This window comes from Pseudophryne corroboree, chromosome 2 (genome assembly GCF_028390025.1).
Source record: "Pseudophryne corroboree isolate aPseCor3 chromosome 2, aPseCor3.hap2, whole genome shotgun sequence".
Taxonomy (NCBI): domain Eukaryota; kingdom Metazoa; phylum Chordata; class Amphibia; order Anura; family Myobatrachidae; genus Pseudophryne; species Pseudophryne corroboree.
Window position 1 is genome coordinate 796392056 of NC_086445.1, and position 23824 is coordinate 796415879.

Here is a 23824-nt window from a genome sequence, read left to right on the forward strand (position 1 = left end):
CACATCTGCTATTTTGTACACTATGTGTTTGTACTTTGTTGCTTAGATCTACAAAGCCGCCGGCTGGTGTCTGGATCAGCATTGGTATATTTTCGCACATTGGTTCCGTATGGGAATGCAGCTGACAATACATTAGCGCATATCACAGAGCCAGAAAATAGTCCCCCACCATTTTAGGTTAAGGAGTTGAAGGCTCCAGTCACAGTATAAACTGGGATGTCATACATAAAAAAAATACTAACAAAATGGTATTCGTAACAGCATCCTTTGTAGATATTTCCCTATTAGAGAAATAAAATGTCATGGAACAAAAAGAATAGCTACGTAGAACTCCTGTTAGCAGGTTAAAACTTCCCTGCAGCAACCTCTCCCTGTCCCACATGCAGGGGAAGATCAAAGCACCAATAGTTGGCACAACCAATAGTCAGTTTCTCAGACAGATGACAGATCATTGCCCTCTGAGGAAAACTGGCCAGACATCACAGAAGAAGACAGCAAAGACACCTCTGTATGACTCCAGTCATTTAGTCCGTATGATGACCTACAGTATAAATCTATGAGAAATGTTTTAGACACAAATCCTATGCTTTGTCACTGTTTTGATAGTGTATTACTGTTTGGAACTGCTAAAAACCATAATAAATTAGACTGGGACATAGTTTTACACCCTTTTTGAGAATAGCTCATTTAGAAACTGTAAAATGTAACAACCTATTATTATTAGTTTACTATTATCCTTTGTTTATAAGGTGCCACAAGGGTCCCACAGTGCCTTACAAAGCAAATAATCAAAAACAGTACAAGTAAAACAGAAAAAAATGCAAAAGACTTACAGAACAAAACTTTGCAGAACATGGGATACAAGCTATATAGACACTGGGGGTCATTCCGAGTTGTTCGCTCGCAAGCGGATTTTAGCAGATTTGCTCATGCTAAGCCGCCGCCTACTGGGAGTGAATCTTAGCATCTTAAAATTGCGAACGATGTATTTGCAATATTGCGATTACACGCCTCGTAGCAGTTTCTGAGTAGCTCCAGACTTACTCGGCATCTGCGATCAGTTCAGTGCTTGTCGTTCCTGGTTTGACGTCACAAACACACCCAGCGTTCGCCCAGACACTCCCCCGTTTCTCCAGCCACTCCTGCGTTTTTTCCGGAAACGGTAGCGTTTTTCCCACACGCCCATAAAACGGCCTGTTTCCGCCCAGTAACACCCATTTCCTGTCAATCACATTACGATCGCCAGAACGATGAAAAAGCCGTGAGTAAAAATCCTAAATGCATAGCAAATTTACTTGGCGCAGTCGCAGTGCGGACATTGCGCATGCGCATTAAGCGGAAAATCGCTGCGATGCGAAGATTTTTACCGAGCGAACAACTCGGAATGACCCCCCCCTGTTTCATATGCAGTCACAGCACACACAGAGGTAGTGATGCCTGTTGAACCTAAAGGTACCCATACACAGTAAGATTTTTTAAACGATGTGGGCGTCTCTGACCAATCAGAACAACACATTTTTTAAAGAAAATGGCATGTGTGTGGGCATGTCACTGGGAATAGGGGGAGATGGGAGAGAGAGAGGAGGAACAGAAGGAGATGAGAGAACACAGAAAGAGGAGGAGATGAGAGAGACAGCAAGAGAAAGAGGAGGAACAGTGGAAGTGGGAGAAAGAGGAGGATAATAGGTAGACAGGAGATATGAGGAACAGGGGGAGACATGAGATAGAGGAGGAACAGGGGGAAAGAAGGTATGGAGAGAGAAGGAATAGGGGGAAATGAAAGAGAGAGAGAGAGAGGGAGATAATGAATAGGGGGAAATTGGAAAGAAAGGAGAATTTGAGAGAGAGAGGGAAAAGGGGGAAATTGGATAGAGTGTGTGTGAGAGAGAGAGAGAGAGAGAGAGAGAGAGGAATAGTGAGAGAGAGAAGGAGAGAGAAGGCATAGGCGGAAATGGGAGAGAGTGAGAGAAGGAATAGGGGGAATTGGACAGAAAGGAGAGGATGAATAGATAGAGAAGGAATAGAGAGAGAAAAGGAATAGGGACATTGGAGAGAGAGAGGAAGTTGAACAGATAGAGAAGGAATAAATATATATATATATATAGAGAGAGAGAGAGAGAGAGAGAGAGAGAGAGAGAGAGGACTAGAGAGAAGAAATAGAGAAAGAGAAGTAGGGGGAAATGTTAGAGAGAGGAGGAATAAAGAGAGATAATGAATAGGGGGACATGAGAGAGAGGAAGGAATAGGGGGAAATGGGAGAGAGAGTGGAGGAATACAGATAGAGTTGGGAAATAGAGAGAGTAGAAATAAGGGGAAATGGGAGAGAGGAGGGAGGGAAATTTGGGTGTATTCATCATTACTAAAAATGATGACAAGTTAATTAAGTTTAGAACTCGCATTCAGTTCTTCTTAATTAATGGAAGCATTCATCATGCCTCCTGTACATACAGTGCATCCGGAAAGTATTCACAGGGCTACACTTTTTCCACATTTTATGTTAGAGCCTCATTCCAAAATAGAATAAATAAAAAAAATTCCCTCAAAATTCTACACACAATACCCCATAATGACAACGTGAAATTTTTTGTTGTTGAGATTTTTGCTAATTTATTAGAAATAAAAAACTAAGAAATCACATGTACATAAGTATTCACAGCCTTTACCATGAAGCTCACAACTGAGCTCAGGTGCATCCTGCTTCCACTGATCATCCTTGAGATGTTCCTACAGCTTGATTGGAGTCCACCTGTGGTAAATTCAGTTGATTGGACATGATTTGGAAAGGCACACGCCTGTCTATATAAGGTCCCACACTTGACAGTGCATGTCTGAGCACAAACCAAGCATGAAGTCAAAGGAATTGTCTGTAGACCTCCGAGACAGGATTGTCTCGAGGCACAAATCTGGGGAAGGGTACCGAAAAATATCTGCTGATTTGAAGGTCCAAATGAGCACACTGGCCTCAATCATCCGTAAATGGAAGAAGTTCGGAACCACCAGGACTCTTCCTAGAGCTGGCCGGCCGTCTAAACTGAGCGATCGGGGAAGAAGGGCCCTAGTCAGGGAGATGACCAAGAACCTGATGGTCACTCTGACAGCATTCCTCTGTGGGGAGAGGAGAACCTTCCAGAAGGACAACCATCTCTGCAGTAATCCACCAATCAGGTCTGTATGCTAGATTGGAGAGACGGAAGCCACTCCTTCGTAAAAAGCACATGGCAGCCCGCCTGGAGTTTGCCAAAATGCACCTGAAGGACTCTCAGACCATGAGAAACAAAAAATTTTGGTCTGATGAGACGATTGAACTCTTTGGCATGAATGCCAGGCATCATGTTTGGAGGAAACCAGGCACCGCTCATCACTAGGCCAATACCATCCCTACAAAGAAGCATGGTGGTGGCAGCAACGTGCTGTGGGGATGTTTTTCAGTGGCAGGAACTGGGAGACTACTCAGGATAAAGGGAAAGATGAATGCAGCAATGTACAGAGGCATCCTGGATGAAAACCTGCTCCAGAGCGCTCTTGACCTAAGACTAGGGTGATGGTTCATCTTTCAGCAGGACAATGACCCTAAGCACAAAGCCAAGATATCAAAGGAGTGGCTTCAGGTTATTCTGTGAATGTCCTTGAGTGACCCAGTCAGAGCCCAGACTTGAATCCGATTGAACATCTCTGGAGAGATCTGAAAATGGCTGTGCACCGACGCTTCCCATCCAACCCGATGGAGCTTGGGAGGTGCTACAAAGAGGAATAGATGAAACTGGCCAAAGATAGGTGTGCCAAGCTTGTGGCATCATATTCAAAAAGACTTGAGGCTGTAATTGCTGCCAAAGGTGCATCAACAAAGTATTGAGCAAAGGCTGTGAATACTTATGTACATGTGATTTGTTAGTTTTTTATTTTTAATAAATTTGTAAAAATCTCAAAAAACTTTTTTTACAGTCATTATGGGGTATTGTGTTTAGAATTTTGAGGGAAAAAATGAATTTATTCCATTTTGAAATAAAGCTGTAACATAACAACATGTGTAAAAAGTGAAGCGCTGTGAATACTTTCCGGATGCACTGTAAGTATCTCTACCGTAAAGATGTCATTTTTGCAGAGACAGCTTTTCGGAAGAGATACTTTTCACTGTTTTCTCTAACTTAACACCCCTGTAATCAGTGCTGTGCATGTGCTGTTTCCATTCACAGAAGCGGTACATGTGCAACACTGATTACAAGTGTGTTAAGTGTATAAAATATATAAATAATTTTTTTTCAAATTTACAATACACTTTTCTATGTTCTCCCCCTGCCGCATGCTGCTGCTGACAGGAAGTGTCTCCCCTTTGTCTGTTTACCAGTGGCACTTGTAAATTCTTTAATGGCGCAATTTTATTAATTAACTGTTTACAGTATATAAACAGTTAACTTGCAATGCCACTGGGGAACAGATAGAGGGGGGACGCCTCCCGTCAGCAGCAGCATGCAGGCGGGAAGAAAACAGTGCATTGTGAAGAGAGAGCGACAGATGAGGAGCGCACAACTGCTGGTATGGATATCCCGGTGCTACACAAGCTGCCGAGTAAACAGCAGCTTGTGAAGATATTCGGGGGCAGTACGCCATCTGAGGATGGCATACAGTAACACTGCCAATTTCTGAAAATAAATGATTTTTGGAAATTGATGAATTACATCATTTCTACTTTAGAACGGGGAGTGTGGAAATTATTGTGACAGGACAAGTAACCAGGAGATATCTGTGATGTAGTATCTCCTGTGTTACTAGATTAATGAACGGAGCTGACATCACAGAATTACAAAATTAAGTAAATCTAAGGAAAAATAATTAAATACAGGAAGATGAATGGACGAGAGAGAGAGAGAGAAATAGAATACGGATAGGGTGAAACAGGAGAGAGAGAAAGGGGGATGAATAAAAAAGAAGGAATAGGGAGAAATGAGAGAGAGAAAGAGGAGGAATAGAGATAGAGAGAGAGTGCCCTTATAAGAATACAGCAGAATTGTACTTACCTTGGTGGGAATGATCACCTTCTTTAAAGCCACGCATCTTGAAGGGTCCTCCTCCTCACTTCTCCTCTCCCCACGGACAGTGCTCCACCTCCCTGCAACACTCATCTTCTCCTGTCCAGAGCAGCAGGTCTAAGGAGAGCTGCAACAGGCATTGTTTATACTAGTCTGGTCCAAGACAACAGAGACTGCTGGGGCTTGTAGTTTTTAAGAAGTTGCTTGCTGCACAGAATGGGCAACATTGTAAGGGCATAACTAGTACCTCTGGAGTACAGTGAGTCAGATGGAAATTCTATTGTTTTTCACTATATTAGTTGTAGGAGCCGGATCGGGCTCACTTCTCTGTCCGGTCCCAGGACCCCAGTCCCGGCAGTTTCCCCCTGATGGCGGCTCTGGTTTCAGTGCATGTTTCAATATTTACATACTCCTATATAGGACTGTAGTATTATCCAAATATATGTACGGGATTGTTTCTTATTTGGTATGCTTGACACAATGTATATAATCTGATTAGGGAGCTCTTGTATCTGGTGTATATAAGATTAACAAGGTTAGTCTACTTTTGTGTCAACATCTCTCGCTCAGTGGTATTAATCACTGAATTGTACAGAGTGGTTAGTCCACAATGATATGATTTAAGGTGCCACGGCCTTCCTACCTATAACCTTGACCTCCCAGCATCTGCTATTAAGCAGAGGTAAAATGTTGACAAGTATAAGCTACACAGGCTGAATACAAGTGATCCTCTGACAGGTACAACGCAGGCCCATCTTAATGTATAGGCACACTGGGCAGCTGCCCGGAGCCCCACAATTCTAGGGGCCTTCAAGCAGGGGTGGGTGGTGGTCACACAATCAGAGCAGCAAGGCAGCAGTATCTACTTGAATCCCAGCATGCTGATTGGTTGATGGCTGGAGCTATCCACCAAACAGAGTGCTAACTGCCATTCACTGTATTAAAGCATGTAGAGAGACAGCGCAAGGCTGCAGGAGGGGCAAGTTATGATTTTTTTCTGAATTGGTTCCCACGAATGGGTGTGTAAGGGCACCAGTATTTTCATTTGCCCAAGGCCTGCAATGCTGTCAAGATGGCCCTGGTATAACTTAGTGGAATTCATTCAAACCTCTATGTCTATTACATATGTATTCCTTTATTGTAAATATATCAGGGGTGCTACCACAAAAATGTCCGGATACAGAGCATATGGCAGTCTCTGAAGGTCCCAATAGATGGTAATTAATGGAACTGGTCCAAGCCTTGTGGTTAACGGTGGGCATTTCCCTGAGGTGGGCACGGTGTTTGGGATCGAGGCTTGGACACAGAGATCTTTCAGTAATGTGCATGCACAGATCCACTCCACACCATCTCTCTCGTGTGACACTCTACTTAGTGTAATCAACACGTAGAATATTAGCTGCTGCTTAGTGTCAGGAAATGTTTCTCAAAGCCTACTTTTCACCACATAGACAATGTTTTGCTAGTATGTCAGCCTTCTTACCGTCAACTCCGCAAGTGGAACTATTTCACTACTTTTGGAGCTGTCCCTTCCTTCAACTCTTTTAACTACAAGTTAAGGCCCGTACACACTGGTCGATATATCGCGGGACCGTCGGCCAGTGTGTACGGCCGATACGTCTGTGACGTTCACAGACATATCGCGTCGGCCGCGCAGCACAGCCGACGGCCAATATATCTACCGATATATTGGCGCGGCTCTGTGTGTGTACGGGGCGGTCGGCCGACCGCCCGTACACATGCTGCGGCGGCCGGCGGTGACTGACAGCTGAACTGGGCGGGCGTGTGTACACGCCCGCCCAGCTCATGACGTCAGTTCCCGACGGATCGGGCAGTGTGTATGCACAGCACACTGCCCGATCCATCCATAGATATATCTGCAGATCAATTGATCTGCAGATATATCTACTAGTGTGTACCCACCTTTAGGAACTTTGCCTTAGATAATCTAGTAAATTACCTTCCACTAATGAGCGAATTGGTCACCATTGCTGGTTTTCTATCCAGTGTTCAAAGAACAACTAGAGGTACAGGTTGAGTATCCCTTATCCAAAATGCTTGGAACCAGAAGTATTTTGGATATCGGATTTTCCTGTATTTTGGAATAATCGCATACCATAATGGGATATCATGGCGATGGGACCCAAGTCTAAGCACAGAATGCATTTATGTTTCATATACACCTTATACACACGGGTGTAGTACGGTATGCTGGCGGCCGGGCTCCCGGCGACCAGCATACCGGCGCCTGGAGCCCGACCGCCAGCATACTGACAGTGTGGCGAGCACAAAGGAGCCCCTTGCGGGCACGGTGGCGCGCTACGCGTGCCACGCTATTTATTCCCCCTCCAGGGGGGGCGTGGACCCCACGAGGGAGAATAGCTGTCGGTATGCCGGGTGTCGGGATCCCGGCGCCGGTATACTGTGTGCCGGGATCCCGACATTCGGCATACTGAAGACCACCCATACACACAGCCTGATGGTAATTGTAGCCAATATTTTTAATAACTTTGTGCATTAAACAAAGTGTGTGTATATTCACACAATTCATGTATGTTTCATATACACCTTATACACACAGCCTAAAGGTCATTTAATACAATATTTTTACTAACTTTGTGTATTAAACAAAGTTTGTGTATATTGAGCCATCAGAAAACAAAGGTTTAACTATCTCACTCAAAAAATTCTGTATTTTGGAATATTCCGTATTTCGGAATATTTTAATATGGGATACTCAACCTGTAGTAGGAAATCACCGTTGATCAATAGTGCTGCAGCATTAAAAGCCATATTACAGGTGTAGATTAGTGTAGTACCTCCCTCTTTAACTGTATTTAAAGATAAATAGTTCCACGTATTCAATATGGATTGGCTTGAAACCACTTTGAATAGGGAGACAATAAAGTAATAGCGCTAATAGGTCATAAATGAGATAGATAGGTCAAATTACTTGTTTTCATTCATAATAAAAAACAATATAACATCCATATGGAATAACAGTAAATGAAGTATAAAATTGTTAAGAAAAACCCTAATCTAGGGGTTATGAAGTAAAAACTCCCATGTGCATTAATCAAGCAATAATGGAGATGATAGGACCTGTTCCTATATTATAGTCCCCTTTAAAAGTCCATAGACCCAATTAGTAGTTGAAGGTCGACAATAATAGTTACCGCAGATGTGTTCAAGGGTAATTTAAGCGGCACAGCGATCCGCAGTATTGCAGTTCCTTGGTAGGTGAACGGTTAGGCAGTGTCCACAGTTCAATTTGTAAACCTCCAGTAGGGTCTCTAGAATTACGGTGAATGGTGGGGACTTGGTTCAGGTCGTCCAATCTCCAAAGAGTAGATGTCCAGGGAGTAATGCAGGAAAGCAGCTCACACCAACGCGTTTCGTTGTGTTCACACAACTTTTTCAATAGGGAGAAACAAGTTCTGTGACATGTGAAAGAGTAATGCTCCGCCAATACTTTAAATTGAGAATATGTGCCTCACTCAAACGCACCCAGTACGGTTACCTCCAACCAGTGTCAGACTGGGGCATGTAGGGCCCACTGGGGGAAATGCAGTGGTAGGGGCCCATTTTAGGGGTGTAGTCAGTCTGCAGAGGGGGTGCGGCCTGCCACCTCATTGGTTTGACTAACCATTAAAGAGTGCAATGTCTGGGCCCCTTCATAAATATATACAGTAAATTAAGCTGCTGCATACATGATAATGTGCCAGATTAATAACAGATTAATAACAGCAATGCACTGTAGAAAATGCACCATAGTCCAATATAAGGTAACATGTATAATGTATAATTCAAGTGCACAGTCTGGAACCTGATTCTTAGAGCAGGAGGTGGCGCCCTTCCCAGGCAGCGGGGCCCACCGGTGGATTCCCCTGTAGCTCTGTGGGCCAGTCCAAGCCTGCCTCCACCTCTAACATGACCTTCCAATTCTCCTTTTTTATTAAATTAACATTTTCTTTTTAGTTCCCTTCTCCTCACCTCAGAGATACAGTCCCACCCCTGTGACTCTCTGTATTCTCTTTTGTTTAGAATTATTATCTCTCTTCTTCCTTTTGGTTTATCTCTATTAATGTATGTTAGCCATTTTATCTTAATGGCTGCCATTTCTCACTGTATATGCTTCTGTGTATGACTACTGACTATATTGCTGTGATTTAAACCAACTCCTCATTCACTTGTTTATCTGACTTTTTCTTTATACATGCAATGTAATATGGTGTTCCAATAAAAATATTTACAAAAAAAAAAATCCTCAAAATTGAATTCAAACGAACCATTCCAAAGAGAATAATGTTGTTAATACGATACAAGGCAATGGCGTTTGGAAAAAGGAACAAAAACACCATCACCCAGTAAATTCTCCTCCCAAACAGGCGCCTTTATCTCTTTCCAAACAATAAGTCAATTTAGAACCTTTAAGTAGTAGAATGGCTAAAACTACATGAAACTAGTTGTAAGAGTTCTGAAAGTCAGAGTGGACATAATCACATGGTATCAATAATAGATATCTGGAAGCAGAGTGTAACTAGCAGAAGGAAACAGGAATCAATCTCCCGTTGCAGTGATAGGGTAGGATTAAAACAATCAAGTTCAGGCAACGTGTCCTCCAGAGTATTGAACCTTAAAGTGCCAGAAGCATTATGTTGTATTACTGAATACACTTATATCATGGACATATTGAGGCTATCAATGGACCAGAACAAAATGTGCCAGTGCAGCAAGACTGTGTCATGTGATATACAATATTGTGTACAGTGCTTGTGTGTTGCATATACTGGGCCTGAGTCACAGGTGCACTTAATGTCAATGATGGACGCAGTGGAGTGATTTTTTTGCCACTGCGCATGCGCCAAAACCGCCATGCCTCCAAACTGGCTCATTTTTCGTGGGACAGTGCAATTTTTTTATTACTCTGAGAACATTAATTTCCATTCCATATGCACCTTACCTATATGGTGGTTTCTCCAAATGGGGAACCTCTGAAGAAATATATCCTTCCTGGTCAGTCGGTATTCACTATTCATGCAGGAAATCACAATAGTCCGGAAGATGCCTGTTTGTATAGGAATATAACCAAAGTCATCATCATACTGTACAACAGAGATTCAACCAGATTCATGCCACCTGTGTCACCTTCTACCTCCTGCATCTCTCAGTCACACCATCATCTCCCCCCTATGTTTCTCAATCACACCAATATCTTCTCCCCGCTGTCTCCCAGCCACACCATCATTTTCTCCCCGCTGTCTCGCTGCCACACCATCATCTCCCACATGCGTCTTTCAGCCACACCGTCTTCTCCCCTGCTACTCCATTAGCCCCCTTCCCCGCGTTGTCTGTCAGCCGCCCTCACCTGTAGGACTGTGGGAGCCGGTGGACAGTGAGGCCAGGCAGATGCTGAAAGAAAAGAGAACAGGAACGTCTTCGCTACACTGCAGACAGCGTGTCGGCATTGCATTCCCGCATCCTGGCAGCCCTGGCAAAGTGGGAGGTGGCCACAGCAGTAATGGCGTGGCACCAATGTCTATGGTGCACTGAAAAGTGTGTGGCGGGCAGTACGGCAAACCCGCTACCAAATTCATAAGAATACGCCATACCTGAGCACTTGCACCACTGGGTACAATGCGTGAGTCACTCTGTTTGTGTATATGAGGCTGCGTTGCACACAGTCTGTAATAAATGCTATATTCTTTTGGATAGCTTTCAGGGTTGGAAATGATGAGCCTACTACCCCCTTCAGTCACCCTCTGCGTGTGATGCAGCTCAGCCTCATAGCAGCCATAGTGACACATGCATTGCACCTTGCTTGTGGGGAGGGGGCGGAACAGGACCTGACCATCTGAATATTTATTACTCAGTCAGTACTCACCTCCAAGCCCTTTTACAGTGAGTCAGTCTGTTTGCCTGCCTGCAGCAGTGCAGTGCCAGAGTTCCACTTCCAGCCCAAAAGAAGCGTATCATTTAGCATACAAAGTATAGAAACCGCACACTTGAAATAACGTTTTCAGTGTTCACTGCTGTGACCAGGGCCCCCAAGAGTTCAGACAGGCTTGGGGAAGTGTGACCAAGGGTGTGGGGCTAATTGGAGATGGTATCTTTTATTTTTGAAAATATGGTCATTTCTATTTAAAAACAACAAAACTCCCATAATGTTGACTGTGCATATAAATCATAAAAGATTGGGGAACTATCCAGTTTTTTGCATAAAAAATTATAGGCGTGTGTGATCAAAATAAAATGTGCTGTGGCTCCACAATTTTCATTCCGTAAATTGACATATTTATAAGTGATGTCACCTCCAGGAGTTCTCAGTCTCTGCTGCAGTAGTTTATGGCTCAACATTGGTTCACTGTTATCTAGTTGTGTGCTCATTTTATTAGGATATTATTAATTAACATAGGGCACTAATAATAAAAATGTATTTTTGTTTGAAATTTTACGGGTTTACTTTACAATAGTAAGGGTCATATTTATTAATTATTGGGTTCTAGACCAGATAATTATGACTTCTTATTACCGCTTATTAGGGCTGATTCAGACCTGGACACAGCCACGCATTCGCACCCAGGAAGGATGCGGCCGCAGTGTGATTGACAGCGGCGGCCATTGGGGCTGTCGTCGCGGTGTTGGGAGGGTGAGGCGGGACCGTTTACAGGGCGTCTGCATGACGTCACATGTAGCCGCTCCAAAAACAATGGCGTCAGACCGCTTGACGCTAGGGGTCGACCTTACTTCCGATGCGTCCCCCAGCATGTGAGGAGATGAATGCAGATCTGGCTGTGTATGCAGCGATCTGCGTTCATCTCTGACTAAGGACCATTGTGGCAATAACAAATTAAACATCGCTAGAATGTATTTACACATGCAGGGATCAGCGCTCAGATAGGAGCTGGCCGTCCCTTTGACTGCAAGTGCAATTCTGCTTTGGGAGCAGGTCACACTACCGCACATGCATGGTCTGCTTTGCAGACATGTGCGAATGGGGAATGCTATGGAGGAATGTTGCGGAATGTAGCCCATAGGCTACAATGACTAACACCATTTCAGTGCAGAGCTTAAGAAAATTCTGCACTTTAACAGCCCCATTGATTTCTATGGAGGTGCTTTTGCAATCGAAAATGTCAGATTACAGTAGATATCTCTGATATCTGATGTTTAAATCCAGAGATACATCCAGTGGGTACTTAGTATTTGCAGGTACCCGCCCCTCCCCCATAAATAGGTGTTTTCAGGGGATGTCCACAAATATTCCTTGATAAATTGGCACCTAAATACTAGAGATGAGCGGGTTCGGTTTCTCTGAATCCGAACCCGCACGAACTTCATGTTTTTTTCACGGGTCCGAGCGACTCGGATCTTCCCGCCTTGCTCGGTTAACCCGAGCGCGCCCGAACGTCATCATGACGCTGTCGGATTCTCGCGAGGCTCGGATTCTATCGCGAGACTCGGATTCTATATAAGGAGCCGCGCGTCGCCGCCATTTTCACACGTGCATTGAGATTGATAGGGAGAGGACGTGGCTGGCGTCCTCTCCATTTAGATTAGAAGAGAGAGAGAGAGAGAGAGAGATTGACCTGATTTACTGGAGCTTAGGAGTACTGTAGAAGTGTAGAGAGTGCAGAGTTTACTAGTGACTGACCACAGTGACCACCAGACAGTGCAGTTTTATTTAATATATCCGTTCTCTGCCTGAAAAAAACGATACACACAGTGACTCAGTCACATACCATATCTGTGTGCACTGCTCAGCCCAGTGTGCTGCATCATCTATGTATATATATCTGACTGTGCTCTGCTCACACAGCTTATAATTGTGGGGGAGACTGGGGAGCACTGCAGTGCCAGTTATAGGTTATAGCAGGAGCCAGGAGTACATATTATATTAAAATTAAACAGTGCACACTTTTGCTGCAGGAGTGCCACTGCCAGTGTGACTGACCAGTGACCTGACCACACTGACCACCAGTATAGTTAGTAGTATACTATATTGTGTGATTGCCTGAAAAAGTTAAACACTCGTCGTGTGACTTCACTTGTGTGGTGTTTTTTTTTTTATTCTATAAAAAACTCATTCTGCTGACAGACAGTGTCCAGCAGGTCCGTCATTATATAATATATATACCTGTCCGGCTGCAGTAGTGATATATATATATTTTTTATATCATTATTTATCATCCAGTCGCAGCAGACACAGTACGGTAGTTCACGGCTGTAGCTACCTCTGTGTCGGCACTCGGCAGTCCGTCCATAATTGTATACCACCTACCCGAGGTTTTTTTTTCTTTCTTCTTTATACATACATACTACTACATCTCTTTATCAACCAGTCTATATTAGCAGCAGACACAGTACGGTAGTTCACGGCTGTAGCTACCTCTGTGTCGGCACTCGGCAGTCCGTCCATAATTGTATACCACCTACCCGTGGTTTTTTTTTCTTTCTTCTTTATACATACATACTACTACATCTCTTTATCAACCAGTCTATATTAGCAGCAGACACAGTACAGTACGGTAGTTCACGGCTGTAGCTACCTCTGTGTCGGCACTCGGCAGTCCGTCCATAATTGTATACCACCTACCCGTGGTTTTTTTTTCTTTCTTCTTTATACATACTACATCTCATTATCATCCAGTCTATATTAGCAGCAGACACAGTACAGTACGGTAGTCCACGGCTGTAGCTACCTCTGTGTCGGCACTCTGCAGTCCATCCATAATTGTATACCACCTACCCGTGGTTTTTTTTTCTTTCTTCTTTATACATACTACATCTCATTATCATCCAGTCTATATTAGCAGCAGACACAGTACAGTACGGTAGTCCACGGCTGTAGCTACCTCTGTGTCGGCACTCGGCAGTCCATCCATAATTGTATACCACCTACCCGTGGTTTTTTTTTCTTTCTTCTTTATACATACTACGTCTCATTATCATCCAGTCTATATTAGCAGCAGACACAGTACAGTACGGTAGTCCACGGCTGTAGCTACCTCTGTGTCGGCACTCGGCAGTCCATCCATAATTGTATACCACCTACCCGTGGGTTTTTTTTCTTTCTTCTTTATACATACTACATCTCATTATCATCCAGTCTATATTAGCAGCAGACACAGTACAGTACGGTAGTCCACGGCTGTAGCTACCTCTGTGTCGGCACTCGGCAGTCCATCCATAATTGTATACTAGTATCCATCCATCTCCATTGTTTACCTGAGGTGCCTTTTAGTTGTGCCTATTAAAATATGGAGAACAAAAATGTTGAGGTTCCAAAATTAGGGAAAGATCAAGATCCACTTCCACCTCGTGCTGAAGCTGCTGCCACTAGTCATGGCCGAGACGATGAAATGCCAGCAACGTCGTCTGCCAAGGCCGATGCCCAATGTCATAGTACAGAGCATGTCAAATCCAAAACACCAAATATCAGTAAAAAAAGGACTCCAAAACCTAAAATAAAATTGTCGGAGGAGAAGCGTAAACTTGCCAATATGCCATTTACCACACGGAGTGGCAAGGAACGGCTGAGGCCCTGGCCTATGTTCATGGCTAGTGGTTCAGCTTCACATGAGGATGGAAGCACTCAGCCTCTCGCTAGAAAACTGAAAAGACTCAAGCTGGCAAAAGCACCGCAAAGAACTGTGCGTTCTTCGAAATCCCAAATCCACAAGGAGAGTCCAATTGTGTCGGTTGCGATGCCTGACCTTCCCAACACTGGACGTGAAGAGCATGCGCCTTCCACCATTTGCACGCCCCCTGCAAGTGCTGGAAGGAGCACCCGCAGTCCAGTTCCTGATAGTCAGATTGAAGATGTCAGTGTTGAAGTACACCAGGATGAGGAGGATATGGGTGTTGCTGGCGCTGGGGAGGAAATTGACCAGGAGGATTCTGATGGTGAGGTGGTTTGTTTAAGTCAGGCACCCGGGGAGACACCTGTTGTCCGTGGGAGGAATATGGCCGTTGACATGCCTGGTGAAAATACCAAAAAAATCAGCTCTTCGGTGTGGAGGTATTTCACCAGAAATGCGGACAACATTTGTCAAGCCGTGTGTTCCCTTTGTCAAGCTGTAATAAGTAGGGGTAAGGACGTTAACCACCTCGGAACATCCTCCCTTATACGTCACCTGCAGCGCATTCATAATAAGTCAGTGACAAGTTCAAAAACTTTGGGCGACAGCGGAAGCAGTCCACTGACCAGTAAATCCCTTCCTCTTGTAACCAAGCTCACGCAAACCACCCCACCAACTCCCTCAGTGTCAATTTCCTCCTTCCCCAGGAATGCCAATAGTCCTGCAGGCCATGTCACTGGCAATTCTGACGAGTCCTCTCCTGCCTGGGATTCCTCCGATGCATCCTTGCGTGTAACGCCTACTGCTGCTGGCGCTGCTGTTGTTGCTGCTGGGAGTCGATGGTCATCCCAGAGGGGAAGTCGTAAGCCCACTTGTACTACTTCCAGTAAGCAATTGACTGTCCAACAGTCCTTTGCGAGGAAGATGAAATATCACAGCAGTCATCCTGCTGCAAAGCGGATAACTGAGGCCTTGACAACTATGTTGGTGTTAGACGTGCGTCCGGTATCCGCCGTTAGTTCACAGGGAACTAGACAATTTATTGAGGCAGTGTGCCCCCGTTACCAAATACCATCTAGGTTCCACTTCTGTAGGCAGGCGATACCGAGAATGTACACGGACGTCAGAAAAAGACTCACCAGTGTCCTAAAAAATGCAGTTGTACCCAATGTCCACTTAACCACGGACATGTGGACAAGTGGAGCAGGGCAGGGTCAGGACTATATGACTGTGACAGCCCACTGGGTAGATGTATGGACTCCCGCCGCAAGAACAGCAGCGGCGGCACCAGTAGCAGCATCTCGCAAACGCCAACTCTTTCTTAGGCAGGCTACGCTTTGTATCACCGCTTTCCAGAATACGCACACAGCTAAAAACCTCTTACGGCAACTGAGGAAGATCATCGCAGAATGGCTTACCCCAATTGGACTCTCCTGTGGATTTGTGGCATCGGACAACGCCAGCAATATTGTGTGTGCATTAAATATGGGCAAATTCCAGCACGTCCCATGTTTTGCACATACCTTGAATTTGGTGGTGCAGAATTTTTTAAAAAACGACAGGGGCGTGCAAGAGATGCTGTCGGTGGCCAGAAGAATTGCGGGACACTTTCGGCGTACAGGCACCACGTACAGAAGGCTGGAGCACCACCAAAAACTACTGAACCTGCCCTGCCATCATCTGAAGCAAGAAGTGGTAACGAGGTGGAATTCAACCCTCTATATGCTTCAGAGGTTGGAGGAGCAGCAAAAGGCCATTCAAGCCTATACAATTGAGCACGATATAGGAGGTGGAATGCACCTGTCTCAAGTGCAGTGGAGAATGATTTCAACGTTGTGCAAGGTTCTGATGCCCTTTGAACTTGCCACACGTGAAGTCAGTTCAGACACTGCCAGCCTGAGTCAGGTCATTCCCCTCATCAGGCTTTTGCAGAAGAAGCTGGAGACATTGAAGGAGGAGCTAACACGGAGCGATTCCGCTAGGCATGTGGGACTTGTGGATGGAGCCCTTAATTCGCTTAACAAGGATTCACGGGTGGTCAATCTGTTGAAATCAGAGCACTACATTTTGGCCACCGTGCTCGATCCTAGATTTAAAGCCTACCTTGGATCTCTCTTTCCGGCAGACACAAGTCTGCTGGGGTTGAAAGACCTGCTGGTAAGAAAATTGTCAAGTCAAGCGGAACGCGACCTGTCAACATCTCCTCCTTCACATTCTCCCGCAACTGGGGGTGCGAGGAAAAGGCTCAGAATTCCGAGCCCACCCGCTGGCGGTGATGCAGGGCAGTCTGGAGCGACTGCTGATGCTGACATCTGGTCCGGACTGAAGGACCTGACAACGATTACGGACATGTCGTCTACTGTCACTGCATATGATTCTCTCAACATTGAAAGAATGGTGGAGGATTATATGAGTGACCGCATCCAAGTAGGCACGTCACACAGTCCGTACTTATACTGGCAGGAAAAAGAGGCAATTTGGAGGCCCTTGCACAAACTGGCTTTATTCTACCTAAGTTGCCCTCCCACAAGTGTGTACTCCGAAAGAGTGTTTAGTGCCGCCGCTCACCTTGTCAGCAATCGGCGTACGAGGTTACATCCAGAAAATGTGGAGAAGATGATGTTCATTAAAATGAATTATAATCAATTCCTCCGCGGAGACATTGACCAGCAGCAATTGCCTCCACAAAGTACACAGGGAGCTGAGATGGTGGATTCCAGTGGGGACGAATTGATAATCTGTGAGGAGGGGGATGTACACGGTGATATATCGGAGGATGATGATGAGGTGGACATCTTGCCTCTGTAGAGCCAGTTTGTGCAAGGAGAGATTAATTGCTTCTTTTTTTGGGGGGGGGTCCAAACCAACCCGTCATATCAGTCACAGTCGTGTGGCAGACCCTGTCACTGAAATGATGGGTTGGTTAAAGTGTGCATGTCCTGTTTATACAACATAAGGGTGGGTGGGAGGGCCCAAGGACAATTCCATCTTGCACCTCTTTTTTCTTTTATTTTTCTTTGCGTCATGTGCTGTTTGGGGAGGGTTTTTTGGAAGGGCCATCCTGCGTGACACTGCAGTGCCACTCCTAGATGGGCCCGGTGTTTGTGTCGGCCACTAGGGTCGCTTATCTTGCTCACACAGTCAGCTACCTCATTGCGCCTCTTTTTTTCTTTGCGTCATGTGCTGTTTGGGGAGGGTTTTTTGGAAGGGACATCCTGCGTGACACTGCAGTGCCACTCCTAGATGGGCCCGGTGTTTGTGTCGGCCACTAGGGTCGCTTATCTTACTCACACAGTCAGCTACCTCATTGCGCCTCTTTTTTTCTTTGCGTCATGTGCTGTTTGGGGAGGGTTTTTTGGAAGGGACATCCTGCGTGACACTGCAGTGCCACTCCTAGATGGGCCCGGTGTTTGTGTCGGCCACTAGGGTCGCTTATCTTACTCACACAGCGACCTCGGTGCAAATTTTAGGACTAAAAATAATATTGTGAGGTGTGAGGTATTCAGAATAGACTGAAAATGAGTGGAAATTATGGTTTTTGAGGTTAATAATACCTTGGGATCAAAATGACCCCCAAATTCTATGATTTAAGCTGTTTTTTAGGGTTTTTTGAAAAAAACACCCGAATCCAAAACACACCCGAATCCGACAAAAAAAATTCGGTGAGGTTTTGCCAAAACGCAGTCGAACCCAAAACACGGCCGCGGAACCGAACCCAAAACCAAAACACAAAACCCGAAAAATTTCCGTCGCTCATCTCTACTAAATACATCGCTTTGCTCTCTGCATAATACCCAAGATAAGGGATTTTTGTTATGAGAGGTGAAGAGGGCTCATTATCATGCATACCCAATACATGAAAGGGCCCTGGATTGCCATAATTCCATATTCTGTTAATGTCATTTCAGGATGGTGTCAGAGTTCTCAGATCATCCCTTTGATAAGCGACACACAGGGGTGTATCTTCCTATTGGCCAGGATGGCACTTGCCAGGGGCGCCGGCCAAGAGGGGGGCGCCGCCCGGCAGTGCCACCCACGCCAGGGGGTAGAATGCTATAGTAGTTCTCACCGAGTACATCCCTTAGCAGTGCTCATCCACTGCCAGACTCTCAGAAGCGTATTGCACTCTGACACTCTCTGTGGATACGGTCACAATGACAGTGAATATAGCCGGGGAGGGGGGCACTTCCAGGTATGGGGAGGGGCGAGGCACCTCCTCTTCCTTATCCGCTCCCCTTCTCATTGGTCTCACGCGATCTGTCACCAAACAGCAGCCACTACAATCAGCACCAGTCAGCAGTGCAGCATGAGCATACCTGTACATTTTCTACGGTACCGTAGCTACACTGCATGGTCTATCCTGGCAGTCTGGGTAACAGGTTACAAAGAGCTCTGTATGGAGAAGTATCTAGACCAGTGACTGCCTGTCCAGCTGTGTTGAGACTACAAGTCCCAGCACACCTCGTCAACTGGATTTGCTGGGACATGTAGTGCCATCACACCTAGAGAGAGGTTTTTAACTGTATGTGTGCATATATCCCCTCGGTGTCCCTGCCTGTACCCTCCTTGTAATCCCCCCTCAGTGTCCCTGCCTGCACCATCCGTGTAACTGCCCCCTCAGTGACCCTGCCCATACACTCCTGAAATTCCCCCTCAGTGTCCCTGTCCGCACCATCCCTGTAACTACCCCCTCAGTGACCCTGCCCATACACCCCTGTAATTCCCTCTCAGTGTCCCTGCCCGCACCCTTCCCATAATTACCCCTCAGTATCCCTGCCCATACCCTCCCTGTAATTCACTCTCAGTGCGCCCTACCCGCACCTTAACTGTAATTCCCTCTCAGTGTCCCTGCCTGCACCCTCCCCGTAATTCCATCTCAGTGTCCCTGCCCGCACCCTCCTCGTGATTCCTTCTCAGTGTCCCCGCCTGCACCCTCCCTGTAATTCTCCCTCAGTGTCCTTGACCTCAGCCTCCCTGTAGCCCCTCCCTTTCATTTTCCATACCTGAACCCTCCCTGTAATTCCCACTTAGTGTCCCTGACCTCAGCCTCCCTGTGACTCCCCCCTCACTGTCCCTGCCCACACCCTCCTGTAATTCCACCTCAGTGTCCCTGCCAGTACCCTCCCCGTAATTCCTCCTCAGTGTCCCTGCCGGCACACTTCTATAATTCCCCCTCAGAGTCCCTGCCAACACCCTCCCTGTAATTGCCCCTCAGTGTCCCTCACCTCAGCCTCCTTGTAAGCCCTCCACCTCAGTGTCCCTGCCCGCACACTTCTGTAATTGCCCTCTCAGTATCCCTGCCTGCACACTCCTGTAATTGCCCCTCAGTGTCCCTGACCTCAGCCTCCCTGTAAGCCCCCCACCTCATTGTCCCTACCGGCACCCTTCCTGTAATTCTCCCTCAGTGTCCCTGACCTCAGCCTATATGTAACTCCCCCCTCTGTGTCCCTGGGTGGGGGAGGTGGGGGGAGCCAGTTCCTTACTTTGCCAGGGGCGCTCAGACACCTAGATACACCCCTGGCGACACATATGAATTACACAGATTCTGTGGCTGCTTGGCTTCAAGTCTCCATTTCATCTAGTTTTAATCAGCCACAGAACCTGTATAATTTGTACAGTATGTGTCCCTTATTAAAGGCATAATCTAACAACCCTAGATGGTGTCGATAAAAAAATACATCAAACTTTTAATTAGTGATGAGCGGGTTCGGTTCCTTGGGATCCGAACCCCCCCGAACTTCACCCATTTTACACGGTTCCGAGCCAGCCTCGGATCCTCCCGCCTTGCTCGGTTAACCCGAGCGCGCCCGAACGTCATCATCCCGCTGTCAGATTCTCGCGAGATTCGTATTCTATATAAGGAGCCGCGTGTCGCCGCCATTTTCACTTGTGCATTGGAGATGATAGCGAGAGGACGTGCAGCGTTCTCTCAGTTTCTGTGTTCAGTGTGCTGCAAATATCTGCTCAGTGTGCTGCAAATATCTGTGCTCAGTGTGCTTGCAAATATCTGTGCTCAGTGTGCTGAAAATATCTACGTTCTCTGCCTGAAAAACGCTCCATATCTGTGCTGCATTGTAGTATATAGTAGGAGGACATTGCAGAATGTTGCTGTGACCACCAGTATATATATAGCAGTACGGTACAGTAGTCCACTGCTCTACCTGCCTCTGTGTCGTCAAGTATACTATGCATCCATACCTGTGCTGCATTTTAGTTGTGCGCAGTATATAGTAGGAGGGGACACTGCAGAATGTTGCTGTGACCACCAGTATATATATAGCAGTATGGTACAGTAGTCCACTGCTCTACCTACCTCTGTGTCATCAAGTATACTATGCATCCATACCTGTGCTGCATTTTAGTTGTGCGCAGTATATAGTAGGAGGGGACAGTGCAGAATGTTGCTGTGACCACCAGTATATATATAGCAGTACGGTACAGTAGTCCACTGCTCTACCTACCTCTGTGTCGTCAAGTATACTATGCATCCATACCTGTGCTGCATTTTAGTTGTGCGCAGTATATAGTAGGAGGGGACAGTGCAGAATGTTGCTGTGACCACCAGTATATATATAGCAGTATGGTACAGTAGTCCACTGCTCTACCTACCTCTGTGTCATCAAGTATACTATGCATCCATACCTGTGCTGCATTTTAGTTGTGCGCAGTATATAGTAGGAGGGGACAGTGCAGAATGTTGCTGTGACCACCAGTATATATATAGCAGTACGGTACAGTAGTCCACTGCTCTACCTACCTCTGTGTCGTCAAGTATACTATGCATCCATACATGTGCTGCATTTTAGTTGTGCGCAGTTTATATAGTAGAAGGGGACAGTGCAGAATGTTGCTGTGACCACCAGTATATATATAGCAGTACGGTACAGTAGTCCACTGCTCTACCTACCTCTGTGTCGTCAAGTATACTATGTATCCATACCTGTGCTGCATTTTAGTTGTGCGCAGTATATAGTAGGAGGGGACAGTGCAGAATGTTGCTGTGACCACCAGTATATATATATAGCAGTATGGTACAGTAGTCCACTGCTCTACTTACCTCTGTGTTGTCGAGTATACTACAAAAGTTCAGTAAAATTACCCAAAAATCAAAATTAAAAGCGTTGATGAGAAGCGTAACCTGCCAATATGCCATTTACGACACGGAGTGGCAAGGAACGGCTGAGGCCCTGGCCTATGCTCATGGCTAGTGGTTCAGATTCACATGAGGATGGAAGCACTCATTCTCTGGCTAGAAAACTGCAGTGCCACTCCTAGATGGGCCAGGTGTTTGTGTCGGCCACTTGGGTCGCTTAGCTTAGTCACACAGCTACCTCATTGCACCTCTTTTTTTCTTTGCATCATGTGCTGTTTGGGGACTATTGTTTTAAGTGCCATCCTGTCTGACACTGCAGTGCCACTCCTAGATGGGCCAGGTGTTTGTGTCGGCCACTTGGGTCGCTTAGTTTAGTCACACAGCTACCTCATTGCACCTCTTTTTTTCTTTGCATCATGTGCTGTTTGGGGACTATTTTTTGAAGTGCCATCCTGTCTGACACTGCAGTGCCACTCCTAGATGGGCCAGGTGTTTGTGTCGGCCACTTGTGTCGCTTAGCTTAGCATTCCAGCGACCTTGGTGCACCTCTTTTTTTCTTTGCATCATGTGTTGTGTGGGGACTATTTTTTAAATCGGCCATCCTGTCTGACACTGCAGTGCCACTCCTAGATGGGCCAGGTGTTTGTGTCGGCCACTTGGGTTGCTTAGCTTAGCCACACAGCTACCTCATTGCAACCTGTAACTGCTAGCACTCGCATGCTGGAGGCCGCCCAGCATAGGACAAGGCTGCCCAGTATGCTAATCACCTCCAGCAATGCGATTGCATCGAACAAGAAATTAAGGTTGACCCCCTGCATACTGCCACCATCTTTTTCATTTCAACGGCTGCATGTGGCATCATGCAGCCACCCCAAGGGCCGGATTAAGCCTTGGGGGTGTGGGGGGGTGGAAGCCTGGGGCACTTCAGACAGGGGGCCCAGGGGAAGGGGGACGTATATTAGAATGTGCATACCTCCCAACATGATCCATTCTAGGAGGAACAAAATGTTTTCTACCTGGAGTTCCCTCTTACACCAAGACGGGGTGCCTCAGACAACCAGGCCGCAAGGACACGATTCTGGGATCCCTGGTTCACTTACAGCTCTCTCTCCCCTCCTATCTAGCCTCTGGTTGAGAAGCTCCGTTGGTAGCTCATGAAACCTGTTACTCCTGTGTCTCTACCTGCACTGCATACTGTCCTGTTCACATTCTGGGTGACTGGATCTGCTGCTGAGTAAGAGAAGGCACCAGTGATGTCAGTGTACTCTGACCGGGGGGGGGGGGGGGGGGGGGGGGGGCCTAACAAAGGGGGCCCCGGGTACAGTATGCCCTGTGCCTCCACCTTAATCTGGCTATAGCCACCCCAAAATGGTCCGAACACTCCTCCATTGTCTGGGCCACTCCCCCCAATGCTGCACCTCCCCCCCCCTTCCTGACAGCTGCCAATGTCAGTCACACAGCGATCGTATCCTTCCGTGATGCGATTGCTATGAGAATGCACATGCATCCGCGTTGTGGCCACTGCACATGTGCAAATGCCTAAAAATCGCTCGTTTGTGATTTCCGGACCTTTGCACCCTATACTGAATAAGGTCCCAAGAACTTAATTTGTTCTATGATGTGCCCTGCTCAGACAACGGCATCATAGAAATATATAACTCATAATAGTCATCCTTCTGCTATTAATATATAGATAACTTTTAGTAATATATGTAAAAATATGCATAATGAGGCTTAAATATAGTGGACGTATGTCCTCTCAGAATATATGTAGGGGAGAGATGCATTTAAAAAAACTGTTTTTTGTAGGGAGGGGGTTTGTAAAAAAAATTAAATTGACAACCTAATTCATGTTTGTACGGAGGCGCAATTTTTCAGGCTACAGATTTGCTAATCATCATGAAGTTGCAGCCCAAAAAATAATATAGATGCCCACCAGAACCATTAAAAATTCCTCAGCAACTGCGTAGACATACTCACAGGTCTATTTTTAGCCAATTTGGCTCCCAGTGCAAGATTTTAAAATGCACCCCCCCATTGACATAAAAGAAAATGTGCCCCCTTCCCCATAGATATAAAAAATACTAATTTGCGTGCGCTCCTGGCAAGGGGGCGTGGCCTCA

The 23824-nt window shown here is 46.1% G+C and overlaps 1 protein-coding gene across 4 annotated transcripts in view; it reads right to left on the minus strand.

The window, feature by feature from the left end:
- Nucleotides 1-23824, minus strand: part of LOC135048860 (uncharacterized) — a 132510-nt gene that overhangs the window by 24351 nt on the left and 84335 nt on the right. For all 4 annotated transcript variants that reach the window (XM_063955588.1, XM_063955587.1, XM_063955584.1 and 1 more), the window contains 2 exons: nt 10396-10439; nt 9991-10095 (listed from right to left, as the gene is read on the minus strand). In XM_063955588.1, coding sequence (XP_063811658.1) covers nt 9991-10066 — 76 coding nt within the window. In that variant the 5' untranslated portion in view covers nt 10067-10095; nt 10396-10439. The remainder of the gene's footprint in view (nt 1-9990; nt 10096-10395; nt 10440-23824) is intronic.